This window comes from Sesamum indicum, linkage group LG13 (genome assembly GCF_026168435.1).
Source record: "Sesamum indicum cultivar Baizhima isolate 11 linkage group LG13, ASM2616843v1, whole genome shotgun sequence".
NCBI classification, from domain to species: Eukaryota; Viridiplantae; Streptophyta; class Magnoliopsida; order Lamiales; family Pedaliaceae; genus Sesamum; species Sesamum indicum.
Window position 1 is genome coordinate 15006636 of NC_142669.1, and position 13017 is coordinate 15019652.

The 13017-nt window shown below is 37.5% G+C and overlaps 3 protein-coding genes across 4 annotated transcripts; 1 reads left to right on the plus strand and 2 right to left on the minus strand.

The window, feature by feature from the left end:
• Positions 1–963: 963 nt before the first annotated feature.
• TRM22 (DnaA initiator-associating protein) lies at positions 964–5851 on the plus strand. Its single transcript, XM_020698617.2, has 5 exons — positions 964–1929; positions 2050–2111; positions 2193–3989; positions 4719–4848; positions 4969–5851. Exons 1-5 carry the CDS (start codon positions 1773–1775, stop codon positions 5679–5681), a joined length of 2859 nt encoding a protein of 952 aa, XP_020554276.2. The 5' UTR covers positions 964–1772; the 3' UTR covers positions 5682–5851.
• Positions 5852–6135: 284 nt separating this feature from the next.
• On the minus strand, positions 6136–7108 carry LOC105176154 (homeobox Hox-B3-like protein). The gene has a single exon (XM_011098874.3). The coding sequence runs from the start codon at positions 7028–7030 to the stop codon at positions 6359–6361; it is 672 nt and encodes a 223-aa protein (XP_011097176.1). The 5' UTR covers positions 7031–7108; the 3' UTR covers positions 6136–6358.
• A 1553-nt stretch (positions 7109–8661) lies between these two features.
• On the minus strand, positions 8662–12949 carry LOC105176153 (Peptidyl-tRNA hydrolase family protein). 2 transcript variants are annotated; one of them, XM_020698568.2, is made up of 9 exons: positions 12762–12949; positions 12264–12501; positions 12063–12147; positions 11881–11948; positions 10842–10892; positions 10590–10663; positions 9639–9697; positions 9483–9559; positions 8662–9000 (listed from the first exon to the last, which is right to left on the minus strand). In XM_020698568.2, exons 2-9 carry the CDS (start codon positions 12480–12482, stop codon positions 8884–8886), a joined length of 750 nt encoding a protein of 249 aa, XP_020554227.1. In that variant the 5' UTR covers positions 12483–12501; positions 12762–12949; the 3' UTR covers positions 8662–8883. The 2 variants fall into 2 exon arrangements, with proteins under 2 accessions (XP_020554227.1, XP_011097174.1); XM_011098872.3 differs by having other exon boundaries at positions 12264–12486; positions 12762–12948.
• Positions 12950–13017: the final 68 nt, after the last annotated feature.

A 13017-nucleotide genomic window follows, 5' to 3' on the forward strand; every position in this document is an offset into this window, starting at 1 on the left:
GGATTACCCGCATGGGAATTCAAAACATACGCTCCCAGACAAAACTTTTGCGCATCACGACAGCGCAAGATAGCAGACAGACGTAGACTCGACGACGACGTCGTCGCTCGAACCCACTCTCCATTTCCCACCTTTTCCTATTTCATTTCCGCCAATGACTATTTACTAAGTAGTCGCACTTTTGACTTTCCTCACAAATTACATTACACACGTCCCTAATGTTCAAAAAATAAAGACACATGTTCTTGAATTATAAAAATATAAATTAGTAAATAATTTTTTGTATTTAATACTGTATGTGGTGTGATCGAAAACCCATCAAATATAGTATTTGTCCGTTTCGACTTTTTAACATTACGATTTTAATTTCAGTGGGATTTTCGACCGAGAGAACATGACTTTTGGAGTGTAAATGGTGCAAGCTTTACGTTCTTAGCTAATGAATGGGTTTTTCTTTTCGATTTTTACAGCTCCCGTTTGGAGATACTTACATACTTGATTTCTCGTAACTATTGTGGAAGTATGATTTCATCCACTAATTTGTTCTTCTCGAGTGATTGACATGTGCCAGTCAGGACCAGTTCAATAGTTTCACGTGACGATTAGTCTTATTTTTTTCAACTTATTTTACGTTGATTGCTGAATTTAAAAATAAAATTAAAGAAAAGTTAGAATTTCATGGGTTCTAAAATCAAGAGGTGGATGGTGTTGTCAACTGATAAATTATAAGTAATAAAGCCATATTTTTTTTAAACATAATAATAATAATAATTAAAAAAGAAGAAGAAAGAAATAAAGAGGACAAGTTGAAACAAAAAGGTCCCAAATATTAATGTCTCACAGTGGCCCAACACACACACACACACACTACGACTAGTGTATTTTTCATGAATCAATGTTGACCTAAATGTAACAGTGCGCGTGGGTGCTCATCTTAGCGCCATTCCGTCTTATCCTACGCTCCACACCCCCCCCCCCCCCACACACCACCCTCGCTTCCTCACTGCTCAACAGCAGTGAAATTGCAGAGAGCAGCCGTTTTCACCAGCACAGCTTTGTCAGCTGCAAATTGCTCAGAAGAACAAAGGAAGGAAAATCCCCTCGAGCTTCATTTTCAATTTTCTTGGGTTCCCCAAAAAGCAAAGAAAAAACACATTCTTGCGTTCTCGCTTTCTTGTACTATCGAGATTCTTTATTAATTTATGTCTGCATTTATTTTCATATGATTGTGCTTCTTACTCCCCTGATTCATAATCACATCCAGGTCTCGAGTGTATATATATATATACACAGACTTGCCTGGTCTTTCCTTCCTTTACGCTCTCTATGCATCTGCTGTCAGTTTCAGACCTCTGTTTCTAATAGTTACCCGTTGCGTGAATGAGGCGCACAATGGTAATATCCTCTCACCACTGTTCATCATCTGAATTTTTGTGGGTGTTTTTTAGTGGGCTTCTCTTGTGAAAGTATCTCACGCATGGGATGTGGCGTTGTCACGAATGTGTTCATTTTGGGTAATTCTTTTGCTGCCTTTTGACTCTGTCTCTTGGGAGGGAGAAGAAAATGTGCCGCTTTGAACAGAAAGGAGATTGCTAATGTATGTAGCCTTTTTGTTTTCGGGTGCTTATCGAAAAGGGAATTTGGGTATATTTCTTACTTAGATCGAATTTTTGTGAAGAACGATGATTGGGATTTGTGAGGGAGAGGTTTCTTGATTGTTTTAGGAGGTGGGTTTTGGGTTAGATTTTTCCTTTTTTTTTTTTTTGGGAGGAATGAATGACACATTGGAGAAGACGGCGTCTTCTTTAGCTGTTGTGGAGAAGAAACCTCACAGGCCAGGAGGATGTGTCGGTATTTTCTTTCAGCTTTTTGATTGGAACCGTAGATTCGCAAAGAAGAAGCTATTTTCCAAGAAATTGCTGCCACCAGGTTAGTGTTTCTGAGAAATGGTTCTTTCTGCTGCCCTTTTGGAAAAAATTATGGTGTCTTATTTTAATGTTGGTATTGATTACTATCATTTGCTTGTGCTTGTTGCATTGGTGTGTTTAGTTCGTTTGAGACAAGCTTCAAAGAAATTTGGTGGGGATGAGAAGCAGCCGAAGCTTCGATTGGTATGTGTTGATTGTTAATGCTGAATGCTTTTTGTTTTGATATGTTTGCACTTAGCGCTTTGTGTTGGGTACATGATATAGATTGCTGATGAAAATAGTGGTGGTTTTCCGACTGCGAAGAATAATAATGGGGCTACTAATGATGATCATGAGCAAAAGCATGAAATGCGTGTTCCTGGATTGGTTGCCAGGCTCATGGGTCTGGAGTCTATGCCAGCATTACATCGAGAGAAGTCGAAGAAAGTTTCGGCTTCTGGTTTTGTTAGCGGGAAAGCGGAGAAATTTGTCGACGACGATGTGAGGGAAGAGGTGACGGTGGAGAAAGGAGGGGTTAAACATGAATTGAGGCCTCAAAAGCTTCAGAGGACAAGTGTTTCCGAAAGGCTGCCGATAACTAGACTTGGTTCTGAGAAGCTGCCCTTTAAGAATGTTCTATCAAAATCAAGAAAGCATCATCCCAAACTACCTTCTCCAGTGAAAAGTCCTAGACATATTCCAAGGAAGAATTCATCTAAACTGATTGGTGCAGCAACTAGAATCTTGGAACCTGGGTTGCAAACAAGTAGATTGAAGTGTGCTCTCACTTACTCAAACACCTTGCGTCATCCTCCACATAACACTGTTGTGGAGGAAAGGACACACATGTTATCAAGCAAATTGGAGGGTTCTGATGGTTTGGCAAGTGTTGATGCAAAGGGACAGCCATGCAGAAATTGTGGCTATTTGCTGGATAGACCTAGAGCCAGTGAACAACCATTAGTGTTTGCCTCGCCCTCCTCCCATTGTGTTGGATCCTCCTGTCAAGGGTTGGAAAGAAGCAAGCCAGGAAATTCTGCATTTTACCAAGAGTTAGGAGAGGAATTGCTTGATAACTACCCGGCAGTTGCAGCTCCAGTTGTTGACAATTTACAATCTCATGTTAATTTTACATCATGTAAGACTCCTTTTAGTGGACAGATTCAGCAGCATGCCGGCAGCCAACAGTGCAAGCCTCCAACCAGCGTGCCTATATTTCTTAGTCCTAACCGCAAAACACAAATCCAAAATCAGATGTTGCGGGCAAGGGATATAGTCCCTCCTCGATCAAAGTTGAACAGTGCAACAAGTGGCAAAGTATCAACAGCAACAGTGATGAACGGGGCAAAAGATTTTGTTTCAGCTAATCAAAGCTTTAGTACCAGGTCGCGGTCCCCTGCCAGAATGGACAATGGTAAATTTGAATCAGAAAAGAGAATTGCCAACAGACTGAATGAGTCGGTGCCACCAGGACGAAAGAGGAGGCCGACTAACATCTCTAAACAAGGTGAAACTTCTGTCTTCATGAGCTCCACCAGTGATAAACAAAGTTTTGGTTCTCCTCATGCAATGCCTGGGAGACAATTGGGAGATAACCTTCATGTGATTAACCGCCAGCGTAATAGGAGTGGATTGCTCCATCTACAAAAAAGAACAGTTGACAGTGTTCAGATGAACAATAATGTTGTTTCATTCACATTTAATTCTCCAGTGAAGCAGAAGACTGGAATCCGTGAGGTTGCAGAGAAAAGGGTTCCAAATGATTTACGTTGTCATAACAGTTTACAGAAATCACCATCACAAGAAAACGGTAGAAGGGCAAGGTTTGAAAAACCATTCCCTTTAAGTCAAGATGCCTTGGGTCCACTTCTGGAACAAAAGTTGAAGGAATTGACTTCCCAAGGGGAGGATGTAGGAAGCAATGCACCTAAAAAGACTACTGCTATGATTCTACAGGAGCTAATATCTGCCTTAACTTCAGAGATACCATTTCAGCAGGAATTACCAGCTGCATCTGATGGGAGAAATAGTAGGTGTGATCAAAGCCATTTGTCTAAGTCAACATTTATCACCAGTTCGCAGGTCAGAGAAAATGTTTCTAGTTGGAATGACTAGATTATTTAGTCATGAATTCAGAACACGTTATCTCCTTGATGCACTATTCATTTTGGGCAATTATTATACCATCAATGAGATTAGGAGCTTGTTCAGATTTCCAAAAACTGACAGGTTAAGTAAATGAAACATGTGATCCATATTCTCCGTGGAATGCTCTACTAATATCATAGGCCTCTAGAAAATAAAAGTGACACCTGAAATAAGAATGTATAGTTATTCCTCTTGTTGACTTAGCCTCCCATGCCCTTGATTTTTGGAATCATAAATCAGAATGAAGAGAATTGCTTGAGTTTATTATGGGGTCATCAGATTGTTCACAAAATTATTGCTCCCCCATTTGTTTTATCCTCTTACCGGTATACTCGGCTAAACTGGCTTAAAAGGTTATAAAAACGAAAAAGAAATCTTATTTACAGGTCATTTTATGGCTGCTTTGCAACTGTCTTAGCACTTTAGGAACAATTTGCTGGCAAGACCTCGTCTATTAGTGAACATAGCTTGAAAAGACCTGTTACTCGTGGAATTAGTAGCTTCTTGTACAGATCATCGGGTGTCAGATTTTGATTTGAATTTAGGTTTGTTCTTTTGATCTTTGCTTCTAGATTTAAACTTGAGTTGATTTTGCTGCCATACTCGGTTATGGTCTAGTCACATTTTTAAATTCTGCATACTTAAATTGGTCTCTCTATTCAGGCAAATGTAATGGCAGTGAAGCTGTCTTTTGACCAACAACTTGAGAGTGAGCAACCAAGCCCGGGATCAGTTCTTGAAACTCAATTTTCTACTGAGAGCTGTCCATCTAGCAGTCTAGATGAAACCCAAGGTGAGCTACTTTAGTGCCACACTTTTGCTCCAAAATTCCTGTTATTTGCTCAATTTTCTGTAATGTAGCTCAAGTCTTTGTGTTACTGTTAGCATTTCTAATGTTAAGTTTACTTTTCAGGCTATAAACCACTCTCTGAATCTCTGTATTGCTCCTATCATGGACCGCGATTGCCTACCCTTGATTCCGAGCTTTTCGATTCTGCAGCCTCGACAAAGACAACTGGCAAAGAGTTGGTTATTGATATCCTCAACAATGTTTCTGAAATTTTATGCTGCAGCGACCTTGCTATTTGTGGTTTGAAAGAAGACAAGCTTGACCAAGCAAAGGAGGTCCTTGTGAATGCCGAGTTAGTGTTTCATAATGCAGCACTTTCAGGTTCAGTCCTCAGAAGAGGCTTCCCAATTAAGCATTTGCTCCTCGATGAATTGGATACACTTGCAAGCCTTCTTTGGATGAATTTCGGCAGTTCTCTTGGGATTGAGGATGGTAAAGAGGTGAATCAACTTAAAGGATTTGTTCTTGATTCGATAATAGAACATCTGGGCTCATGTTTGGAAGGATACCCTAAAGCTGGATCGAAAGTGTCTAGAAAATTGCCACTCCGCATGAACACTACTAACACATTGATCTTTGAGATTGTGGAAGTTGTCAGAAGGTGGGAGGACTTATCCAGGTTCAGTCTTGATGAGGTGATCGAAAAGGAGATGACCCATTCCTTAGGAGAATGGACACAGTGTGAGAACGAAGCGTTTGAGACCGGTATGGAGATCAGCCGACATGTATTCCAGGTTTTGTTGGATGAAACTGTGAGAGATCTTTGGAACTATTAGGCTGAACTCAGCTGTGAATGGATTTCACCAGTTCATCAAGTCCTCAACAGTTAAAGCAACAACCAAAGCTAACTCCAAGGAAACATGGTATCTATCAATTTGTACAAACTGTTGTATCTTTTGGGTGCTACTATTAAGATAAGTGATTGTCTAATCTTCCAACCGAGAAATTTTAACCGTTTCATATTGTGAATGTGTATTGTGGTGAAAAAGAAATCTTGGAAAAACACAGAAAATTGAAAAAGAATGGAAATCACAAATGTGCACTCAATTCAAGAGGACAATTTTAGGCATGCAAGACTTAGTTTAGTTTGGTATATGTTGGATTTTGTTGTATTACCTTAAGATAAACAAAGTGCATGATAATGTCGACATAAAAAAAACACTTAGATGACAAAGTATAAAAATCAGTATAGTTTGATCAAAGTAGTGTAATTTAAAAAAAAAAATCACATGAGCAAAGACTCATAATTATTATGGGAATCCACTAGCAAAATATATTCCAATCAAATAACTTACAATCATAGTATCATACTGCAAAAAGCTCCCTCCCCTATACACAAAGTGTAGTATGAAATCCATCATTTTATCAATCACAACACCCAAAAATTTGAAAAAGTGATAATAATCAATGCCAAAGCCAAATAATAATAATAATAAATTGGCTGCCAAGAAACTTAAAACTGTCTGCACCCCAAAACAGTTTTGGCAATTCCTCTACCATTTTTCCCTCCATTGATTTCTTTATGCGCAGCTGCAGCCAACCCCTTCAACTCCTCCATGCTCGCGTAGCTCTTCCTCGCCATCAGTCCCCCACTCCTTTTCTCCGCGGAGTTTGCAGACTTGCTCCCTCCTCCCACCTTCCCGTAAATCCCCCCACTCTTCGACAACCCCGCCGGCGGGGTCACCGACCTCTCCGCCACCGGAGGCAGCGCCGACACCGGCTTCCGGTTCTCCTTCCGCAGAGCAGACGAGAAATCCGGCACCGATTGAGCCAAAGCGGAGGGAGCCTTCGGCCGCCTTGGCGGAGTTGTGAAGTTCGAGTTGAATTTCACCTGCTTCTTTGGTGGGGTCAGAACCGATCGATTTTGAACCCTTTGATCTATTTCTTTCTCTGGGGTTTGTTGTTCCGTCAGATTCCTCATCCTCAGCTTTCTGTCTCTGAGATCAGAGTACTCTTTGAATCTGGGCCCTCTTTCCATGATGAAACTCTCGGTCGTGAGCTGCAGCAACTGGGGTTCGTGGGAATCGGGGAATTGATAAGGAATCAGAGATTTGGGATCAAGGGCTGCGTGCAGAAAGTGTAGGGTTTGATTCTGTAGAAGCAGAGAGCCACTGGTCTCCGCCATTGAAACGATTTGTTGGTGAAATTTAGAGTTCTGTGTGTTTGTTCTAACTTTGGTTTTTAAAAGAAAGGGAGCTTCCAACGGTCTAATAAAGGGGAGGGGGAAGAAAAGGGAAAATCAAAGTTTTACTTCAACAAATTCCAACGTTCTTATTGAAGTGGGTCCCATTATGAGTCCAAGTCATAAATTATTTAATTATTATTAATTAGAAAAAAGGGGTGTTCTTGGATTCTAATTTTGATGATCAATCCTCTTTTATTAGGAAAGACATTAAAGAGAAGCTTTAAATTTACTTAAATGTTTACCTTTTTTTTTCTTTTATTTAAATTCATAATATTTAGGGGTATGGATTGTGAAAAGATAAGGTATCCTATGCTACATTCCTATGTGTGAGAAAACAATACAATATTCCCTCCTTTGCAATTCAATATGTTTGGATGGTGTTTGAATGAGATTAGATGTTGGAAAATTTATAACATATTAAAAAAAATGTTTGGTAAAGATTTCAGAGAATGGGATTATAAGATTAAAAAATACGATTGTTTGGAGCTGTATGAGATTCTTTAAAATAAGTCGGGATTGAGATTCAACAAATCTCTTCAATTTCATTATAAAATCATGATTACTAACATATTATAAGCTTTTTTTTTAAAAAATACTTTATAAAATGTATGAATTTATAAGATGTTTTAAAAATACTCTCTTAACTGGCTCAAAAAGTATTTAGAAGTAATACTTAATTGTCGCTGTGTATTTGTCGTGTATTGACCATTCAAGATAATATGTTGTATAGTTCTCTTTTGATCTTCATTGCTAGCAAAATATATGATATATCATCTGGTAATTTTTTTCTTTTACCATCAATAAACTTATCACAGATTACCACTATATGTTTTTAGAATAACTATGTTTATATTCCCTAATTTATGATCTATTTACACGGATTATTCTTGCATTTTGAATAGTTATACAAATAACTACTAAACAATCAATATTATTTATATAAATCATTCTTGATTTATGAAAAACTACATATTAACGCCCCCAAAAATATTAACATCATTATGCAAATTACTCCTTTTTTTAGTCAGTCTGTAATTATAAAAAAACAAAGTAGTTTGTGTAAACAGACCATAAATTATGAACGTAAAAATAATTATTCTTAATGATGTCAAAATTATGAAAAAAAACCATTGTGAAATAGGTCAAGAGATTAAACAAGTTGGCCCTACAACATAACAAATGAAACATTCTTTCATGAACAAAGGAAGTAGATGGCTTTGCTCAATGGGCTCTTTTTTTCAAAGATAAAATAAAATTTAGAGTTGGTCATCCTTTTTTCAATTGGCAGCACTGAGAAAAAGCTAGTTTACTGGGAAAAAATTGGACGGCCATTGTTGGACTTTACATTTGGCTAAAATTGTGTGAAATTCTTATGTGATGAAAATGAAGGGCTTCCAGCTTTTAATATTTTCAGTTATTGAATACTTAAATTTATAGAAATAAAATAGTTGATTTTCCCTTAACCTTGAGAGAGTCTTATAATTTTTTTAAATAATTTTTTTTTTTTTTTAAAATAAGGTGGAAATATTTCCCACTTCAATCACTTTGATACCAGAATTAAGCAACGATAATTTAATCTGAATGCTACGACGACATCACGTTTGTCGTCCCAAGGCGTCTGTTTCTTGCGATCATGCAGATCCTGTGTAGTTTACATATTCATACGATGTCTATATGTCATAACATCATAAAAAACACATCTACTACAAGTACTTAGCAAGAGAAGCTGCAGAAAATTAGCACATTGATGGAATAATGTAAATCATGTCTCCCTACACAATGTGATAATGGATTCAAACTTTGTGATACTTGTATTTCTGGCCAAGATTAAATCTGTTAATTCGACTGCTGAATCCTTCTAGTACAAGCGTCCTTGCAGCCTCGATGCCTTGTTCTAATGCAGCATCCACCTGTGCCAATAATGATTTTGATGTTTACAGGGTTAAATTTTGAATATTTTCCAAGCATGGTAACAGAAGAAGATTTATGCTATACTCCATCGTTTTAAATTACCAAATCTCTCCTCTAAGTTTATAATGTTTGCAATTTCCATCGAAACAGGTGGTGAGGTTAGGAATTTGGTTGGATTAATGTTCAATTTCTAGAAAGATATGGAGGTAACCTGTTTTGTATCCAATCCTATCAGGGAGGTAACTGTAATTTTATAAAAAAAAAAAGAGTTATCAATAGAAGGGAGGTGGTTAAAATTTCAAAATGAAGAGAGGTACAGGAACAAATTACCTAATTTTGGGAGGAGGTTATTGTAATTATACCTAAATTTTATATCATTCTATATTTGTTTGTACGGGGTAGATATGCAGGCAACTGAACTACCATAATAGGAAGGTAAATGTACTCAACAAGCCAAGGTTGGTTCTGTCTAGCAATGTACCTGTTCTCTTTCCAAGGCACTGAATTTCTGAAGAAGATAAGCCTTCATATCCATCGTACCAGGTGGATTCCCAACACCTGGAATGTAGAGGGTAGTCAATCATCAATTACAACAGGGAAGCATAATGGTAAACCAGAAAGCCAAAAGGAAGCTGACCTATGCAAAAACGGGGAAATTCACGGCGACCATCTAGGTGCTCCATAACACTTTTCACTCTGTGGTAACAGAAGAATAAGATCTGTGTTAATGAATAAGCATCAATATGTTAAACATTTGGAAATGTGTTACATTAAAGTCTGAGACATGACTGGAAAAAATTCACTGACTTTCAGCAGGAAACTTTGTTAGCACATATGAGCATGTACAGTCAGAAACAGCGGAATAGAGCACACAGCATAGATCCACATTCCAAGCCAGCAATTGAACACGGAGAATGCATGGCGTAAAGAATTGAAAAGACATGAAACCTGTATAAGTGAAATTCCCTGTTCAGTAACAAGTTGATGCATACAAGCACATATCTCCATGTACATCGCTTCTCCAAGAAAAGTTCAAGAGTTTATCGTAGAGGCGGCGAAAGAGTACTTGGCGAAAAACTTAAATAATAATACTTTTCTAGTGAGAGGTAAAAAGAAGGCCAGAAACAAACTAGATCCTTTCTTCTAACTTTTCAAACACAGCAAAAAGTCATCTCAACATTTGTGCTCAACAGAATTAGTCGCTTGGCATTTTAAAGGACCTAGAGTGACAAGAAACCCCAAAGACCAGATCCCTCACTTCCCAACTAGTAGGTAACCAGAGTCATCTGGCAGTTCATACACCTCAAGAATTAAGCTTTGATCGCTGAAGCTTATGTGAGTATTATTTAAAATCCAAATAAACTCAAGATTTATTGCAGCAAGAATTCATCTTCAGCAAAATTTACAAGCCAATTACTGGGAGAGAAGCCATGTGTTAAGCAGGTAGCTTAATCAGTGCAATTGTTGTATTTGCTTAGGAATTGCTACTATAGCACAACAAATACACACTAAATATTTAAATCAATATCTTCAACCATGAGATAATTTATTTAACATTTTCTTCAAAAGCTTTATCCAGAGAGATTACCCATTGTGGTGACCATGTCCTCCTTTGGGTTGAATCCTCAACACTCCATTTGGTAAGCTCATTTCATCATAAACCTATAAGGATCACCGAAGAAGTTGTCAGGTCTTCTTAATCATATATGACTTCGATCCCAAGGTGTGCTCATTTCACTTTTACGGAATAGTCAAAAAGAAAAATTGCGCCTACATAAAACATTAAAAGATTAATGCTGTCAATAAATAAATAAATAAAAGATTAACAATAAGAGCTGACCAGTAGGATGTGACGCAAGGGTACTTGATAATATGCTGCAAGCGGTCCAACCTGGTAAGTCGGTGAAAAGGAAAAAGTACTATAAGTAGCCAATTTTGTGGTCAAGAAAACACAAATTCAGGAAGCAAAAATAGGGGGCATTTGTGAAATGAAAAGAAAAAATCTTAATTTGAAAGTATCTGTCAGATTGTTTGCTAGTCATTACCTGATTATATATAATCATAAAAAAGAGCATAAGATGAAAATTTTTTCAGAAGGCAAGAATCAGCTGAACATTACACAGGTCTACAGAAATCTTCATACGAATTGCATTAATTGTATCTGAGTCTTAACAAAAAATAGTACAACATTCTTGAGTAGATTGGAAATTGTAATCTCACTTGAAGGTCTTAGTAAACCAAACATTTTCTTTTGGACCACTCACATTACTTTCTAAAGTACTCCTTCAATTGACATTGAATATTTACAGAGCACAGATTATTTTGTAAAGCTAAAATAAAATTCCAATGGTGGGGGTAATGATACGAATTGCTACAGCAACTTCTTCACTATGCATTATGTCTAACTTGGAATTTAGGACCTGGGCAAGGGATGTGTGTTTGTAGCATTTTAACATGGTAGGAAAGCTTAACAGAGCTTCTAGGTGGCAAATTTGAATTGAATTGAAACAATATCTTACACCTTATAAAAGCGAAGCTCCGTTTTCGGACTGCTAGGTGGCAGTTTGAACTGATTCAAACATTATCTTACACATTATACAAGAGAAACTCCCTTGTCGAACTGCTAGGTGGCAATTTGAACAGAATTGAAACATTATTGTACACCTTATACAATGGAAACTCCCCTGTAGGAGAGCATATGATCTATGATGAAAGTTCTACATCAGCCGTTTTCAAAGAGTATATTGTCATCATAATTGATTTTGAGAAACATAAGAAGCAGATAAAAGATGAAAATAGATCTTCACACATAAAAAGGTCACTAAATTTAAGTTCTTAGGCAAATTGAGCAAATATAAGAAATAGTCAGGAGGACAAACTGATTCTCCGCTGAAGTTCATATATGTCTGAGGTTTGGCCAATAAAACTGGCACCTCGCCAATGGAACCTGCACTGATTTGTGTTTAAACATGGTACTTAGGCAATCACGATCAGTACAATAGAACAAAATCTTTGCCATAAATCTTTATCATATACTCAGAAAAAGTAGCTGAATAAGCACCTATGCCAACCAATGCTTTTGATTGTATAGTGTTCATCAAAATGCCTTCCGCTTGAGAGATGCGATCAATCATTTCAAAACCCACCTAATTTTCGATAAAGTCCCAAAATATTAACAGGATCAGACATATATCTCTTTCAACTGGAACATGAAAAAGTTACAAATACATCATTGCAAGTTACTGAGTAGGAGCTATATTACATTATGGCGTGTTCCATGATACTTGTTCCCGGGATTCCCCAAGCCAACAATCAACCATGGAGTATACTCAATCTTGACCACATTCGCCTCCGCTGAAGAAGCAGCAGAGACCCGAAGCCTTGTCGAGGCTAAATGCTTTTGATGAAAAAATGGGCTCTGAATTCTAGGATAAGAGATGCTACAATTACAAGTTTTAGGTGAAGAAACTGCATACAACATTGACCTGAAACAAGAAATGCTAAATAAGATAAAATCACTTTCCCAGAGATTGAACTCCATCCAACTAAAATACAATTAATTAGTGTATATATATAAAAGAATCAGTGTAACCAAATTACTCCCCGAAATTTCAAAACATCAACATAGAAAACGGGGCAATATTTGTGAACAGACAGTTAAGAAATTACAAACAATTGAGAAAAAAATCCAACCCTATTAACAGTAACACCATACGCGAACAAGCAAACAAAGAGAGAGGATTGGAGGGCAGAGAGAAACCTTTATCTTCCGGTATCCAAATTGTTCTCTTTTGACTTGTAGTTTGAGCACTTACGGCCGCCGGCGAGCTGCTTCGATACAGATTTACAGAGTAATGGTAGCACGCAGCAGGACAGCAAGAGTTGGGACTTGGAAGAGGAAGATTTCAAGTAGAGAAAGCAGAGAGAATGGAAGTGGACTAATTACAAGATGATAAAAAGTAGGAGATATTTTTATTTATCCATTTAAATTTTAATATCCACATATGGATTAATAG